The sequence below is a fragment of the Perca flavescens genome, chromosome 14 (assembly GCF_004354835.1).
Source record: "Perca flavescens isolate YP-PL-M2 chromosome 14, PFLA_1.0, whole genome shotgun sequence".
Lineage (NCBI taxonomy): Eukaryota > Metazoa > Chordata > Actinopteri > Perciformes > Percidae > Perca > Perca flavescens.
In genome coordinates, this window is record NC_041344.1 from 32818604 (window position 1) to 32837429 (window position 18826).

Sequence of the window (18826 nt, forward strand, 5' to 3'; positions counted from 1 at the left end):
CGCTCAATTTTCATTTTCCTTCAGTCCTCCGTCAGGGTTTGCGGTACATTCGCAGGTTTTAGTCCCAGATAGGTGCATTCGGTCCGTTGTGGCAACGCTGCCGAATATCCAGAAGTTAAAGCCCGAGCAAGACCAATCTTTACTGAGTTTTGTTGGTGGCCATGATGTCGTGGCCCTCCTCCCCACGGGGTTCGGGAACAGTTTGATTTTCCAGCTCGCTCCGTTAGTGGTGAAGGAGTTGGCTAAGGCTAACGCTAGCGATGCTAATGCTAAATATGAGCTGATAGTTGTTGTCGGTCTCCCCTCTTGTTGCACATGCACATGACATACGTCACGACCAAAACGTTAGCGATTGGTTCTGACAGATCCAGAGTGGCTCTGGGCAGATCCAATAGTTTTAAACTTCAACAGAGTACCCGCCTTCAAGGAAGTTAACACTTGTCAATGGAGAGAGGCCAGACTCTCTGGACAAATCAAATGGACCACAGTCTGGTAAGACCAGGCTAGTGTACCAGAGTCTGGTAGGACCAGAGTCTGGTAGGACCAGGCTAGTGTACCAGAGTCTGGTAGGACCAGACTAATGGACCAGTGTCTGGTAGGACCAGGCTAATGGACCAGTGTCTGGTAGGACCAGACTAATGGACCAGTGTCTGGTAGGACCAGGCTAATGTACCAGAGTCTGGTAGGACCAGGCTAATGGACCAGAGTCTGGTAGGACCAGACTAGTGGACCAGAGTCTGGTAGGACCAGGCTAATGGACCAGAGTCTGGTAGGACCACGCTAATGGACCAGTGTCTGGTAGGACCAGGCTAATGGACCAGAGTCTGGTAGGACCAGTGTCTGGTAGGACCAGGCTAATGGACCAGAGTCTGGTAGGACCACGCTAATGGACCAGAGTCTGGTAGGACCAGGCTAATGGACCAGTGTCTGGTAGGACCAGGCTAGTGGACCAGGCTAATGTACCAGAGTCTGGTAGGACCAGGCTAGTGGACCAGAGTCTGGTAGGATCAGAGTCTGGTAGGAACAGGCTAATGGACCAGAGTCTGGTAGGACCACGCTAATGGACCAGAGTCTGGTAGGACCAGACTAGGATTCTTGGTGGAGTTGATTAAACCCATGTAGGAGTTTTAGGTGCTTTTAATGGTGCTCTAGTCTAGAGGTTTATATGTGATTCTTGTGGGATTTTGGGTCATTGGGGTTATTATGAAGTGGTTCTTTTGGAAGAGCCAGGCCTCCTGATGGCACGTCTTAAGAACATCAACTATTACTGTTTGTGGACACATGCTCATATTATATCATAAACTGCAGAAGCTAACTTATTTTTATAATTTTAAATGAGGACCAAACCAAAATAAATGCATTATATCTTCAATGTCACCTTAAAAGATTCATCAAATCATTAAAAAGTAACTGGTATATTGCTTATCATCAATATAAGTCAGTGTCTTTCTATTCTTGCCCGAAGATTTGAGGTATTAAGCCCACCCCACCCCTCCCACCTCCCATTATGTGTCCATTGTGGGGATGGAAAATTGTAACTACATTTAGACCAACCGCGGACACTCCTTGCTGAAACTTCTTTCACAGGAATTGTGTTGCTAGGAAACAGCTTGGGCCCAGGTTTACTTCCTGTCCACTGTTGAATTTAGCAAACACTGCAACAGGAGATTTGGTGAGGTCTTTCCATGGACAGCCAGTACAAAGATCAGTTCCACAATACAGTAGCTAATTTATCGACCTTTATCATATCCGTTTTTTTTTTTAATAATAACAAAAATCTGTAATTTATTGATGTAACCTTTAATTTGTCTTTGCCTCTGGTAAACAAAAGCTGGACCCTTTGGACTCCCAGCTGGAGTGTAACACACAGACACACACACACAGATGTACTGCAGCATCACGCCACAGCCTTTCATGTTTGACAACTAGTCTGCTTCAGCCTCTCCTCTTGCCTTGATTGGCCAGCTGTGCCCTCGGGTCTCTCAGGTGAAAACACTTTGAGCCAATTACAGAAGCGAACACTAAAACCCATGTGTCAGCCCATATGACAAGACAACAACTGGTCACAAATCTACCCTAATTCTGCCTAAAGGGGCCCAAAAAGACAAGGAGATCTCTGTGTGCTGGGGATTGGAGAACCCATCATAACTCGCTTTTCGTTCCACTTTACCTCCACAATCCCCTCTCATCCGGTGGATCAGAGTCAGTTCATGTTTGGTTAATTGCTGTTCTGACATTGACCTGGTTCGCTGAGAGCTGCAGTGTTTCTGGGTTAGCTCCAGCTCTGGGCAAAAATGATAAGACTGTAGGAACTGTGCCGCTGAGGCTGCCAACACTCTCTCTGTCTGAATATGTTTTAGCCACTTCAGAGAAAGCATGCTATTTAGATAGTAAAGCAACAGCAAGGGGAACAGGAGAATAGCTTTGTAACTAGTTTTTTTTGAAGAACAGGTTCTTTTAGAGTACTTCGCGCTCATATTAAAACCTATTATACTTGTATGAAAACAATACTTTTGACCATTTTCATGTTACAATACAATTACCTCACTTTCATTGAGATTGTAAAGCCTCTCATCACCACTGAAAATGGAAATACTCACTTAAAGTACTTAATTATACTTAAGTACAGTACTTGAGTAAATGTACTTACATTATAAATGTAGTTGCATTCTACCACTGGGTATGAGTAAAACCATAATAAAAATAAAGATATGGTTCAAGCTCATTTGTTTTTATGATCTCAAACCATACACATCCATTTATTCTACAGGGAAGTTGTCCGAAGTTGCTCACCATGTTGAGTTCCTTGTATACTGACCAAACAACAACATACATTGTATGGGGAATACAAACCGACTGGCCAGTCACTGCACAACACCTGAGCGCTGGCCTCGGTCCATAGACTTAACACAAGTCTTCACTTACCAGGCCTAGAACTCAGACTGCCAAGAACCACAAGATTAGTAATATTACACAACAGACATGGGAAGATACCATCAAAGAACGTGAACCCTAAGCCACCATCATATTTTTCAAATTCATATCACTGTGAAATCTAAATCCTCATAACTGATTTGGATGTGGATCAGACTCCGGAGTTCCATTTGCCCTTTTTCAGAGATTTTGACGCTCTACCTCCTGAGCCACTGCCGCTGAGGAGGTAGAGCGTCAGCATCTTAGTCGTCCGTTAATCACAAGTTTGGATCCCTGGCTCCTCCTGTCCGCATGTCAAGATACTGAACCCTGAGTTGCTCCAGATGGGCAGGCAAATGCCTTGCATGGCCACTCCGTCGCCATCTGTGTTTGAGTGGGTGAATAAGAGGCAAACTTGTCCGGTAAGGTAGACAAGTGCTATATAAAGCTGTCCATTAACCATTTACCATTCGGTTTGGAGTCCTTTCTTGGGTTGTTTCATTAGATCGTATTTGTGCTTGAGATTTTCTGTTGTATCCACGTTTCATAAGAGCGGAGGTCAAGCAGAGGTGGCAACGTCCAGTATTTATGCAATGGGGCATCTTGGCTCTAAATAGAACTATAACGTGAACAGCGGCTTATCCTTTCACTACCGGAGGATCCTGGCATACGGCTGACTGCACAACACTCTGTCAAGGCCAGAGATCCATGTCACTGGTTACTAATTGCACATTACACTCATTTGTCAAAGTAAACAGAGTGCCATGCGACAGAATTTGCATTTGTTATGATTTTCATGGCTGTGTGGAGAAGAAGCCATGCTGACCATAATCCAAATAATGAGCCCACATGCTTTCGTTGTGGGAAAACTATGAAATTATACAGTTGTCAAATTTAACTACCAGTAGTCCTCATTTTGGTTTGGACTTATGAGTGTATCATAACCGCTGCAATCTTACCAAGGGTCCAAGACCCCTTAAGACTCCTATAAAACATTGTACAACCCTAGCGCCAAACCACTTCATAAGCCCAGGAAGCACCTCAAGGATCCCCGAAGCAACCCCTATAATCTTCTTGAAATCTTTTGAAGAACTTATGGATTCCTTCAGGAATTCTGGTTACCCCTGTGGTCTTCACAAGGAACCCTTTCAGAACCTAGAATCCTCTCTTGGGCCATGAATTACTCTTTAAGCCGCCTATACATGATCATCTGCGCTGGGTGGGCCATTGTTTTCCTAAAGGGAAAGCGATGGAGACAATTCGGAGGAAGCGCTGCCATTGGCGTGGCGCACTGCTCGAAATTGTTACTGAACGTTGCGCTCAAAGTTCAAATGATTTAAACTTCGGGGTGCCTGCTTGGCTCACCTGGTTGAGCGTGCGCCCCATGTACAGAGGCTCAGTCCTTGTCGCAGCGGCCGAGGGTCTTTGCCGCATGTCATTCCCCCTCTCTCTCCCACTTTCTTGTCTTAATCTGTCCTATACCTTTCAAAGCGCAACTAATAAGACAAAGAGGTAGCCAGAAGCGATGATGAATGAAGTGTCTGCGTCCTACCTCGCGGTTTTTACGTTGGCGACTTAAGAATACCTAAAGCCCTCAAGAACCCATAGAACAACTCCAAAACCTCTGGAGCTCCATCTAGATCTCAGGGAGCTCATTCAGGTAATCCCCCTATTACCATTTGATCTTTACAAGATGCCTGGAGCCCCCTTCAGGAAGAATTCCTAGAACATCTTTTAAATTCCCTCCCAAAAGCCCTCGAGAGCCCATAGAACTACTCAAGAACCTACTGTAGGGAGCTCCATATAAGATCCCACAGGACTCCCATTAACAATCCCACACAGAACCTGTTCAGAAACTGGTGTTCCCCTTTTTAAGAACCCAAGGAAGTCTTTAAATCTTATTGCAGGCCCTACAAGATGGATCCCTGAAACCCTCTAAAGAACCATTGGAACCCACCCCATCAACTTACAGTGGTCTCTAAATCCCCCTTGGGGGAACAGCGTGTTACAGATCATATGTCAGTCCTACTTCCTTTAAAATTAAAAGCTTCCTGTAAGGCAGTTCAGAACATGTAAGCTTTAGTGTGAAAGGGATTTACAAATACTGATAAACTGAATATAAAATGTTAATTTCATACAATTGATCTTTTTTTAAATGCAGATGATAAATATTTTAAAACCTGCTTTTTGTTGCAACATTAGAAGACCAAACATCAATTTTGAAGGATCAATTATTAACAAAAAAAGATAAACAAATCTAAATGTGAATCTAGCCTTTATGAAAATGTCCATGTGGGCTATGTAATAATCTTCCCCAGCAGCATAAACCATTAGGATATCATGCGTGGAGCCACGCCTCCTCCTCCTCCTCCTCCTCCTCCTCCTCCTCCTCCTCCTGCTGCTGATGGAGGAAGAGTTAAAACACACATGACAGAACAGGAAAGGGTTTGGGTTCAAAATAAAAGCCGGATTGACACACAATTCTTTTTTTTCTTTTTTTGTATTTAGCCGTGGGCACCACAAAATTACAATATACATTTTATGGATAGATCATATGTACATAAACAAACTGGTCGTTAAATTTAGTTTTTAAAGACTGGTTTTCTATTTTGGGGGCCCAGATGGTAACCTGACTCCGCCAGATGGATTGCTTCGCATTGGGACATGGGAAATGAATTAATAGCCAACATATAGAAAAAAAAATGTGCACGAAGAATTGAAAATTAAGTAATTAATTTAAATGCAGCCGAAAATAATAAATACATTAATACATTACTCATGTATTGTAGAAATAGCCTAGACTAAATGTGTTCAAGTAAATGTATAAATATCTGAAAATATAAAAATGATAGCGTAGAAATAAATGAAAATGTGGCATTGTAGAAATTATTGCAGAGAAAATGATTGTGGTAATAAGTAGGCCTAAATGTGGAGATACATATAAAAATACAGAAATAGATAATACTCTTTATTAATTCTCCATAGGCTATATTTGTTCTGGCATCATTTAAATTGTAGGCTATTTATTTGGAATTAATATGCACATGTTTATTTATATATATATATATATATATATATATATATATATATATATATATATATATATATATATATATATATAGGTAGGCTATACCTATTTATTTATGTTCTGTGTCCTAAACCTGTATTAAAGTGTGCACTTTTCAATATTTAAACTGATGATGCTACTTTTATTTTGAAAAGTGAAACCAAGTGTTCCGGTATTTGCCTGTCTGAACCTGTGTGGCTTGACGCACGTTGGGAGCGATGGTTGGTATTGATGTGAGCGCTGACGTCTCCCTGTCAGATAAGTGTGTGTGTGTGGAGGCCGACCTGTGGCCAGTCACACGGCGGACTGTTGGAGGACAAAGTTTCCAGAGAGCGGTCCCCCCCCCGAGGACAAACACAAGGCAGGCTTCAGCTGCACGAGGAGCAGTGAGACACCGAACCGGCGTGTGGGAAAGCTAGGCTACATGCAGCATGTAACGTTAATTTAGCCCCGGACTGAGGACCGTTTTAACGTTATGGTGCGTTATGCTAGGCTTTAGTTTTAACGAGCTCAGTTTGTGATTAAAGGACGAATATCTGTGTGTACACCTCAGTGACTGTCACCTCTCTGGTCCCCTTCGCGGTTGTGTTTCAGCTTGTTCTCTCTATGCCGTGGCGCTCTGTCCGCTCCCGTCCGCTGCACTGACCCGAGCCCCGCTGCCGGGTGACCTGCTGCCGGGGAGCCATGGGTGGGAGTCTGGGCTGCCACCGCTCCATCCCCAGGGACCCCACAGACTTCAGCTGCGGCAAGCGCAAATTCAGCGCCGCGTGTAACTTTGGCCACATCCTTGTGAACCAGGAGCGGCTGAACATCAACACAGCCACGGAGGAGGAACTCATGACTCTACCGGGAGTCAACCGCGCTGTCGCGCAGAATATTGTGGAGTACCGGGACTGCATCGGAGGGTTTAAAAAGGTGGAAGACCTGGCTCTGGTGAGCGGGATCGGGGCCACCAAACTGGAGGTGATCAAACTGGAAATATGCGTCTCCAGCAGGACCAGTTCGTCACAGCACTCCCCGTCCTCCCTGCGCAAAGACCTGGATCACCAGTCGTGCACCGGGATGAACATTAACACCGCCACTCCGGCGCAGCTCATGAGCATCCGAGGTATCACGGAGAAAATAGCCAAGAACATCGTTGCCTACCGGGCCGAACACGGCCCGTTCAGAACCATCGAAGACCTGGTAAGGGTCAACCACATCAACAGCTCCCTGCTGGACAAAATCCGCTTCCAGGTGTTCGTGGAGCGCTCCAGGGCGCCGTCCACCAACACCAATGCAGGGCTGACCTGCACCACCAAGTCCCACCCCAGCCCGACTTCATTCAGTCTCCGGAGCGACGACCTGGACCTCCCGCCCGGTGGACCGACCCAGATCCTCTCTGTGCGGCCCAACGTGGAGCCCCCGTCCGGCCTGCGGGACGGGAAGCCCGTGGTGCGTGTGGCTACCTGGAGCCTGCAGGGCTGCTCCTGCGATAAGGCCAATAACCCGGGGGTCAAAGAGGTGGTGTGCATGACCCTGCTGGAAAATGAGTGAGTTAAACATTCAGAACTAAATCATAAATAATAAGAATAATAAATAATCTACGATCTATGATTGGTATACACATTATCAGATGTGTGTGGTTGGTCTAGATGTCAAAAGTGAGGCCAAGCTTAATCCTTTTAATACTGAGGTAGGAGAGCAGAGGTTAGGGAATACTCAAAAGGCTTTAAAAACCATTAAAAACTAATAATAACTAAATAAATCTCTATAGTTGAACAAAGTATTAAACGAACTTAAAGATTGCATTACAAATATGATACTTTTTTTTTGAGAGACGCAGTGCAGGGTGCCTGGGTGGCATATTGGTAGAGCTCGCGCCAATATAAATTATAATATTAATTATAAGTATAAATGTAACAAATGGAGGCGTTCCTCATTCTGCATCCTTTAAGGAACTGAGAAGACTTTAAACTCGACCAAAAACATGTCGCGCTTTCCATCTTTAATCTGGTGCCATCGGGGCCATTCTAGGCTCAGACGCGTCATGCCAGTGCCGACTGTGTGACAGAAGTGCCACCTAGCAGCCATAGCTGGGCCGGATCAGCACTCGGGATGTTTAAAATAAACTCACTCCAAAATTCCTGACTTTTGTTGTGGTAAAAAAAACTAATTGTTCACAAAGAATTATGCAAACCATTATAGGGGTCCAAAAACACATTTTTACCCAGGGACTACCAGGTTTATTAGACAATTTTTTTTTTTTTTTTTTTTTTTTTCAGCATATTATTAAAACTTTGTTTTTAAAGCTTGAAATGCAAGGTTCATTACATAACATTGTACAAATATGTAGAAACCAGTTAGGGGTGTGCAAAAAAAATTTGATTCGCATCAAGCTCTACCGATTCTTAATTCCAAAAATCGATTCATATTTTATTTTTTATTTTATTGTATGTCTACTGCAATCACATATGAAAAGTAACTACATTTACATACTGTTAATCTTTTTTTGAACCGAGAATCGTTTTTGAATCAAAAATCGATTTTGAATCGAATCTTGATTCTCATTTTCTGAATCGTGCAACCCTACCACTTATAATTAGATTATTAGAAATTGTGCAAATATTACAAAAGAAAAACGCACTAAAATGATTACACATTACTAATAGTATACTTAATTTTAATGTAAAAAGGGGCAACTGGGATTAGTATTTCCCCTCAACATGACAAAGATTGATTGATTGATTTATTGATTAAGTTTATTATGAACATGTTAAAAATTAAAAGATAAATAAGAATATGTACATTTCAGTGCAAGCGAGAAAACCAACACAAACAAAATACTCCGCAAACATATCTTTCAAGATTATTGTAAATTATTCAAATAAGAATTTCAATCTTCAAAAAGGAGTAGGAAGAAGTTAAAAAAAACTTTTTCTACTTTAGTTATATACAAACAATGTAATTAATCTCATATACACATACATACACACATACATATACACATTCTTTTTTATTTTACAGCTATTCATCTGTCCGTTATATCAAACGGAATAATAACCCATCCAAACTAGACATAATATATAACCCAAAGAACAGTCAGTACACAACACAATCGCACTGAGTCCTTCTCGTACCCATTCAATATATTCATTTTAGGAAGTCTCTTGAATAAAGTCTGTAGCAGTGTCTAAAGCCAGTAGAACTTAGTCAAATACACACAAAGCGAGAAAAGGAGGCACTATAATAGAACAGAGCACCACGATCTTGTGTTTTGGTGCAGAGAGCAGGAAAACAGGTCTCTGTGACTTAATCAGTGTTCCAGCGTCACGTTCCACAGTCAACAAATAACGAGATGAATTTGACTGGATTCTACGTGTGCTTTGCTTGATAACCAGCTGCTCGGCTCACCTCGTCTCAAAGCTCTATTAGCTCAGGCCTGAGATTGCTCAGCATGATATGACATACAGGATATTTGCTCTGCTCTGCTCACATGACTGCTCGCATCAATCATTGTTTGTCTGTAATACACTCACACTCATTGTGACCAGGCTTTCTCATTCTCTCTGTCAGTTTGCCAGTTTAAGGTGCCGGAGTTGTTAGTATTAGAGCTGGGCGATATGGACAAAATCAAATATCACAATATTTTTGACCAAATACCCCGATATCGATATTGTAAGGTTGACTATTGGTGCTTTCCCAAAATATTAACTAGGGCTGCACAATTAATCGCAATTGTATCAAAATTGCAATTTGGACTAGTGCAATATTCAAATTGCAGGCGTGTGCAATATTTGTTAAAGGCAAAATACGTGTCAAATCATTCTGAATGAAGTATTGTGGAGCTGCAGAGACGTCCCGGCCTCCAAATCCTATCCTACAGACTGAAGAAAACATCTTTGTTTGGTACAGATCCTCGCAAAAATCACACTATAATCATTTAAATTTATTTCAATGTTAATCATTATAAATGAAAATGAGAATGATACAGAAACGATCATTCCCTCCAATATCGTGAATCATATCGCAGTATCAGTCAAAATAATCGCAATTAGTTATTTTCCTCATGTTCCTCAACGTGCAGCCCTAATATTAACACAATGAGATTTGTGATAAATAATCATCAGTAATGTGGATATAATGACTAAGTGGGTAAAGGAAAATAATAGACGGCTCTAACAGTCTGCTAAGTTCAGAAAATGACATCATTTTACTGTCATGCAGCCTGTTAAACCAGGAGACCACATTCTAAGACGATATCTAGTCTCATATCACGCTATTGATTTTTATTGATGTATAGTTAGTATCCTCGTTGGGTGGTGAGCCCTGACCTGCTGGCTCCTGATAGGGCAGGGGCCAGCAACCTTTACTATTAAAAGAGCTATTTTCTGGCCTCAGAAATGAAAGAAATCTGTCTGGTGCCGCAAACCATATTTGAGCTTTCTACAGAATGTAATCTACAAATGTTGCATTTACTTCACACAAGAGAAGCCATTTTCAAAGTTCCCGCAATTATAATTGGTACTGGATCTAAGTTCTTAACAATTTATAGCAAAGTCTTATTGGTTATGTTCTGCAGGGTGATTGTTCTTAGGACTCTGCAACAGGTTTTTAAATTACCAACTGGCATCAAGTAAGCTAGGTAGCTACAAGCAGGACCGGGGCTTAGCTTTCAACAATGTGTATATTTTTTCACTTTTCTCAGTCTTAATAATTCAAACAATGACTAAAACGCATTTTATTCGTAGCTGTAGAGAACATAGTCCTAAAATGAGGCGATAAGCACTTGCGAACAGCCAAACTTTCACAGGTTTTCATTTTTTTCTGTCAATGGGTTTCATTAAAAGCTACCTAGCGGATCAGCAACCTCAGTAATGCACCTTAACGCTAGTTACCAACCGCCATAAAACGGAAAGAAGAAGAGGTGACCTCAGTGCACTTGTCAATCAGTCAGACAGACGGCACAGATGGCAGAGAGTGAGAGGTGGATGGTAGGATAGGGAGAAAAATAGGTCAGAAACTTTGTATGATTATCCTCTCCTTTAGTGGTAACAACACCATTCCCATATTTGATAAAGATACACAGGAGAGTGCACTTACAGAAAGATGTGTATTATCAGCTGTAGTTTTGCACACATCAACAGTATCTAGAATGACTAGCGTTTGAATTTTTGTCTACTCAGCGGTTGCTTAGTTGCTTAGTTGCAGAAAATACTAAAGATTTATTTCTTTGACCAACGACGAAGTGGAACTGTAAATGAACGTAACACATGAGTATAAAGCGGTGGGCAACATAGATTGGGAGTTGTTGAAAAGCAAATAGTGACATATTAGAGCAGGAACATTATCCATCGCTGGAGGAAGTCAAGGTAAAGGGTCATGTGATAGGGGTGTGACAAATGGGGGATGGCCACGTTGTGACTAATACCGGTAAGATGCAATCAGGGAGCAAACGTGGCTTTCTGCGCCATTGTTTTTAAAAGTCTCTGTTTTCACCCGTCCAGACAGGAGGAGTTTTCAAACTAAAATGGGGTCAGCAGCGTTTTTCAAAATTCTCCGTTTTAGGGGTTCTAAAACGCAGGTTTTAAAACGTATTAGTGTGGATGTAGCCTAAGTGCAACACTAAGAATGCTTTTGAGGAGAGAGTTTAGTTCCTTAAAGCTGACTCGGTGTATCAGGACCCTTAAGGGTTCAGTATGCTTCAGAAGGCAAACAGTCTGCTCCTCCTGTCTGCATCGCGTGGAATCCAAGAACTCTGTCTTTGTAGTCTTAGTAGTCCTCTCTCTCGAAAGCATTCAGAGTCTGCACTTGGTTGTACACGTGAAAAGTGATGGAAGTACTGTAGTTGTGCGAGGAACGAAAATAGAGAGCTTGAGAGAGTTCAAACACTGACTACTTCCACACCTCCACACTCATGCCCAATCACTGTGTAGGGTGGAAATAATTGACATGGTGCTTGTTTTGGAGAGTTACAAAAATTGCCAGAGGGTGTTAGACGATTCGATAAGATACATTTTTCTTTGAAACATACTGATGCCTTCATGCCTCTGGCCAGCTATGGACTTGATAATGAAGGCCAAACACAATTTCCTGAGAATAGTTAAGTGTGGTACGATGTCCTTCATATGAGAGGATCGTAATCGTCCATGTCTATTAAGCCATCCATAAACGCCACCACACCCAGTGCAAGCCTGGAGCCTCGCATGACTGATGCGTTGGAACAAGGAGCGTCCGTCGTGTTATTATAAGAACTGTCTGATTACCTTTGGCGCCATCTTAGGTTTCTAGGCTTTTCTATTTTTTTTTTCTATCAATTCTAGGCTTCCTCCATTTATCCCTTCCCTTTCATCTCCTACAAAACTGCCCCAATCTCTTGTAAATCTCCACCACTTCCCTCCCTCATGCCTCCCACTTCCTGTGTTCCCAAGCCATGGGTAACAACACTAATGGTAATGTTGTAGGGATGATTGTTATGGAGGAGGAGGAGGCTGTAGAGGAGATTTGGTGTGTTTGCGCAGTGCTTGGGCTCAGCTGTTTGAGCAATCACAAGATCCAGGCTGAGTTTACACACTTCCTGGCTTTCTTCCAGGCACAAGCAGAGAGCTACTAGAGTTCAATGAACTCCCGCTTACCATAGGTTACACTGCAAACTCAGCCACCACAGCCTGCTGATGTTAGTAATCAGCCAGCCTTTAGTCAGCCTCACACTCAGTACTGTGCAATTTCCAAGCTGCATGAAGCAAGAATTTTATGTAACAAACGACATCCCTTCCTCTCTGTCCTAATTGTAAAGCAGGGCTGCAAGGGAGAACATCCACACAGTGTGACAGCTTCTATTCATCCAGTTTACCATCCACCTACCCGACTGCACATGAGAAGTATCAAAACATGAAATTGAGTTATAGGACGGCTGTGAGGAAGTGATCTGTCCATAGAACGCTGCGCTTAACTACATTAGATCTTTTGTCATCTCTTTGATTTCCTTTTGTATGAGTCATTATCGACGAGCCAGGCCGGTAAACACGAGCTTGCAGTGTGTAATTTACTGACGTGACTTGGTGTTATGGCTTTAAACAAGAAAAAGAAATAGTTCCACATTTAAAAAAAAAAAAACTATTTATTCTACGTGCTGAAACTAGTTGTTGCAGCCAGTTCAGTGCACATCATCCCAAAGTCTCTTAGTGAGGTTCCCCGGTGTGGTACCATTGTGATCACACAGAGAACACAAGCTCACTAGTTGTTATCTACAACTGGCTGTAGCATCTCAGCTGTGAAGTACTGGGCAACAGTGATGGAGTACTTGAGTCCTGAACTTGAGTCGCTATTCTCTATACTTGTGACTCAACTTGGACTCGCCTACAGATTTATTAAAGATTTATGAAACTGGACTCAAGCATTCATGAAATAGGACTCAGAAGTTGGATACAGTTTCTGATTACTTTTATGTGTAATAGGCAGTGATGGAGTACTCGATTCCTGGACTCGTACTCAAGTCCAACTGGAGTCGTTATTCTCCGGACTCGTGACTTGACTTGGACTCAAACTCAGGTAATGGTGACTGAACTTGGACTCGACCCGGACTCTTCTTTGGTGACTCAACACTGCTGGGCATTGGGCAGTTGGATAAACAATTTTGAAGTGAAGAAATAGTTCCACCACTCCCTAGCACAAGCACTATTACTTGTTGTTTGAATTCGTGATCTTTACTGTGTGTACAGACGAAAATGTGAAGGGATTTTTAGAGGTGTTGTGATTAATAAAGTCTACGGAAAAACCAGTTTAGGCCAAAAAAATGCCACATATCCTGGGGCTTTATAAACATTCATAAACATACAGAGAGGAGAGGAAAAGGGAGAGAGATTGGAGGGAAATAGCAAAAAGAATGGGATTTTCTGGTGAGTTCTGTGTTCAGTAAAAGGCTGAGCTGAACGCAGACACAGTCGGCGCATTCGTTGCTAGCTTTGCAGCTAATGTCTGTTGGTACACTGACTGTGTTGGCTAAGATTTGCTGCGCTTTCTGTCTGAACCTTTGAGTGTGTTGTTGGTAGCCAGCAAGCAGTCCCAGAAGATGTCTCTGCTGTTGGCTGCCATAGATAATGAAGGGGTTAATTTCAGTCAGACTTAGCCTGGGAAAACCCTGACGAACTTCCGGCAAATTTGAAATTTGCTCTGCAAGTCCATCTGGCCAAGAGCCCATTCAAGCCCATTTCCAATTTTTCCAAATCGAGGCACCACTCACAACCGTTGAGGCAGGCTTTATATTAGTGTTAATTTTGTCACCTATTTTGAATTTACTCTGTCTTGTGCCAAAAAATTTTGTTAGTCAAGTTTTAGTCGACTAAAAGTCTCGCCATTTTAGTCAAGTTTTAGTCAAAACATTTCTTTTTTTTTAAATAAATTATTTCTGATAACCATTTCAGTCAAATAGTTATAAAAATAAATAAATTATATAAAGTTATATAAATATTGAGCCTCTTCCTTATTTCACCAGTAAACGACAAAAACAAACACTGCATGGGAAAGGGATATTTTACCCTAAAATAAATGCAGCACGAAACTGGCGAGGCGTATTTCAAGTGAACGCAACATATGTGTTTTTCAGACAACGGCAGCTGCAGACTGTCGTACGTCTCAGTGTTGGAATCCTACACAGTGAAATAGAGACAAACCTTTACACCGTTTAGCTGTCAGCATTTTAATCGTGTTTACTCCAACTGCTAGCTAATGCTATGCTAACGTTACATGCTGCCAAGTGTAGTGTTAACTAGCGCCCCGTGCAGCGATGTTTCGGTTGACTCTAACATCCATTTAGGAGCATCAGAGAGAAGCGCAGGCTATTAGGTCCGGTAGATAACGGTCGTTAGGGCACCTGTCGGTGCCGTAGCACCAGGTCTCAGTAACAGCTGAATATTCTATCTCATGATGAAAAAGTAGAGACGATTGTAGACGAAAATGAAGAGAGATTTTATCTTGGTTTTTATTTTATGCAAAACATTTTAGTCTCGTCTTTTTTCGTCTTTTTACAATAATGCATGTTAATTTAGTCTTAGTCAGCGTTTTTGGACATCGGCGCAGTCTCGTCATCGTCTCGTCTTAGTCATGGAAAAAAAGGTCGTTGACGAACATATTTAGTCTCGTCTGACGAAATTAACACTACGATGATGATGATAGCGCAGCGACGTTGAAGCGTCATCTCCTTCATCGCTCTGATTGGTTTTAGGTCTATCCAATTGCGCCCAGAGGCGTTTGAGCAGCGTCTGTTGGTGACGCCCCTTTGGAAATGGGCTGTGAAGCAAGATGGTTTGTTACACAAAACCATCTGTTACACAAAACTATCTGAGAAGCCGTCATTGGAAACTGTTTGGAAAAGGGCAGGCACTTTCAAAAAATACCTGGCAGGCGATTGGATGAACGATCTGTCTATTACGTCCGTCACTGTTAAACCCCGGCTATAGCTGCCAGTAGCTCCTCACAGGGCGCTGATTGGTCCAGGGAGCTGCTGTTCGGTCACAAACGCAGTACCTGAAGTCTGACAAGAAGGACTTTTATGTGATATGTGATCCCGCAATTCTCATGCGATCTTGTGATATCGCGAGAATCCAGGTGCTTTGCAAGGTAAGCAGGATCTTCCAATCTAGTGTTTTTGCCGGATTCCGTTTCCCAAGTGTCTACAACGGTGTGCCAAAAAATGGAACTCCAATCAGTAATCAATGATGTTATCTCACACGTCTTGTTAAAACAAATTGGACACACCTTGTGGCTCCATACATTTTTAAACTTCAAAATTTTCAGTTACCTCTCATTACTATGAGCACTGTAAACATTTGTCCTCACTGAAACACGAGTCAAGGAGAAATGAGCTTTGTATTTGGATCATGTAGGTGGAATGTCAGCGTCCGTTTCCTGACAAGGACAAGCTGGACCTTAAAGCCATAAGGTTACTCAAGGTTGTTTTTACTTTTCCCATCACAATGTCCAGTCACCAGGCATTGTCCCTGACCTTGCTGATGGGGCTGACATCACACTTGAAGTGGGGAGTTGCTACTAAAAGCTAGCTGTAAATAGCTGTAAATAGCTGAAAAACAGAGTGAAACAGAAAGAGACACCAGACAAGGAGCCATTGAGTCAGCCAAAGCAGTCTTGTAGCTTCTCATATATGACACTTGCATATCATTTTGACAGAATACAGATCAAATCATGTATCTTAGCACAGAACAGAATCCATAGCTATTACCTGTATATTGACTGAAATCCAGGCCCGATGAGGAGATGAAATCCTTACTCTCCTGCCTTTTACACTTCATATCTCCACCATTCCCTCATGTTGTTAGCAGAGGTGGCTAACAGATGATAGCCCAGGCGGCGATGTTTACACTCGAGCCACTCGAACCAATTATATGATAATGAGTTACTGATGATATTCCTGGTCTTTGAGTGACAGGCGTACAGATGGCAGCTGCTGTCGTCGCTCTCTTGTTAATCATATTACTTTAATCAGATCTGCTTCTGCTGTTTAGTTAATCAATTCTCTACTGAGAACTACAAGCTTATAAAACCGCTAGAGAGAACCTGTGAACGTCTGCATTTACACATAGCATTTCATTCTGTTAACCATTTGGAATGCCATTGGTTCTGCGGCTGAGTAAATGTAAACAGTCTTAGCCTATAGCCAATCAAACAGTTTTGTTTAAACGTATTACATCACCAACAACAAACAAAAACAACCCAAATGTTAGAAATTCAAGATTAAAGATTTGTTTATTTGTCCCGAAAGAGATTTGTCTTTGACAAAAGGCTGCCACATAAAAATACATATAATACAATACATACAAGGACAGACAATAAACAATAAAGTGACTACAATTACATTCCACCCTTCATCATACCTTATGGTAGAGGTATCTCCAAAAACTTGCCATCTCCTTCATGTAGCGTAAACAGAATTAAAGTGCTCATATTGTGCCTTTTCCCATATCCTTTATTGTTTTATCTATCTTTTTGTGCATATTATAGGTTTACAAAGTGAAAAAGCCCAAAGTCCCCCCAAAGGGATTTACCATCTCCAACAGAAAACACTGTTCACAAACTGCTCCAAACAGCTCTATTGTAGTCCAGCCTTTACTTCAGAGACAAACCTACGTCACTTTGTAATACACGTTATAATGCTCGCTTAGCTGCTAGTGTAGCACGCCCTCATGCTCTGCAACTGACAAGCTAGTAGTACTTACTGCGCATTTGCGACTCCCAACAAAGATGGTACAGAAGTGAGATGTCTCACTGTAGCTAAAACCGAGAGCTCAACACACAGGGTGAAAAGAGGAGCTGCAGCAATGTGCAGCACAACAAAAATATGGTGTTTTCTGAAAATGAAACCACATAAACCTATTCTGGTACAACCTCTAAATACAATTATGATAATTATAATATGAGCACTTTAACGAGACATATTAATCACGCAATCACGATTAAAACACAGTTATGCAGCAGCACAGTTGTCCGGTTGAAATTGTGAACGTCAGAGATAATTTTTTAACCCAATCACAATCATCTTGGGCAGCGCTAAGCACCGGACGGAGCAATGCTGCCTCTGCAAAATAGCCTCAGGAAGGAACTTGTTTTGGTGGAACAGAAAACTCCGATTGGACAGATAGTCTAGCTAGCTGTCTGGATTTACCCTGCAGAGATCTGAGGCACAGTTAACCATAGTCCTCAGAAATCCGCCGGAGTTTAAAATTACAACGCAAAGAAAGCGGAAGGTGACGAGTTAACATCCGGCAGAATTTCCGGCGGCACATGAAATGAAATGTCGCTGATATGAACTAATCATCGTGTAACGTAGCTAATGTTAGTATAGCAGCACTATTTCCCCTAAAATATGTTCAGCTAGATACAGTTACATTAAATATGTTACAAAATGATATGCTGCATTATGTTACATTATGTTACCTAACTTCATAAGTTACAGTAAATGTTGAAGTTGTATTGTTTACCTTGGTGTTAGCGGTGGAGGTTGTGTGGTTTAGCTTATATGATTGTTTTGAGTTTTGTCCAGGGATAACAGCACTGGGCCAACCCCTTGATTGAATTTGCCATATAACGTTAGCTACAGTAGCTGTATGGGTAGTAATGGTAAGTTAGCAAGTTAGCTAGCTAGCCCCCTCCGCTGTCCCTCTGCCGCTCCCAGCCGCTAAGAGACTTTAGCCAGAATGAGAGATGACGGCAGGTCCTGAGACAAACAGCTAGCTAGTTAGCTTGCTTATTCCGCCATGTTTTATTTCTACACTGGTTAAGGAGCTGAACAAAATTGTTACTTATCTGGCGATAGCAATGTGCTTTTCTACCCTATGATGGGAGTGTGTGGATTAAGCAACTTAATTGTAGCACGTAGAATGGCCAAAAATATACCTGCAAAACCTCTTAGTTTATATGCTAAATGATGTGGTCCTAATTCTTCGGTACCACTGCTAAGAAAATGCAGCCTTGGCTTGTAAGTTAGTTACCAGCACAAATGTGCTTACTTTGTCTCTCCATGCCCCTTCACGGGGCTAAGCCTGACAGCTCCCCTGTAAGTTTTATTCTTTGTTAGATAATTTACAATGAATTTAATAATCAAATTGACATTACTTTGGACTGCAAAACAGGATAAATACAGTAAATGTAATGTGGTGACCCAAGCTATATGTAATGGAGAGTGAATTATGCAGCGGTATCTTCTGATTGAACTGTTTGTTCAGTAGAACGTTTAGCATTAAACTAACAATGATGCCAGTCAGTGCAGATCAGGTTTGCTTCCTTTCAGAAATGAAAAGCATTTGGCTCATTTTTTTTTCAACTTTTTTTATTTAAATTTTAACAATAACTGAC

The 18826-nt window shown here is 41.9% G+C and overlaps 1 protein-coding gene across 2 annotated transcripts in view; it reads left to right on the top strand.

Moving 5' to 3' along the window:
* Nucleotides 1-6179: 6179 nt before the first annotated feature.
* Nucleotides 6180-18826, top strand: part of eepd1 (endonuclease/exonuclease/phosphatase family domain containing 1) — a 39772-nt gene continuing 27125 nt past the window's right edge. Inside the window, exons 1-2 of one of the 2 annotated variants that reach the window (XM_028598254.1) lie at nt 6180-6458; nt 6575-7512. In XM_028598254.1, coding sequence (XP_028454055.1) covers nt 6665-7512 — 848 coding nt within the window. In that variant the 5' untranslated portion in view covers nt 6180-6458; nt 6575-6664. Of the gene's footprint in view, nt 7513-18826 lie in introns of both variants that reach the window. The other variant, XM_028598253.1, reaches the window with a different exon arrangement.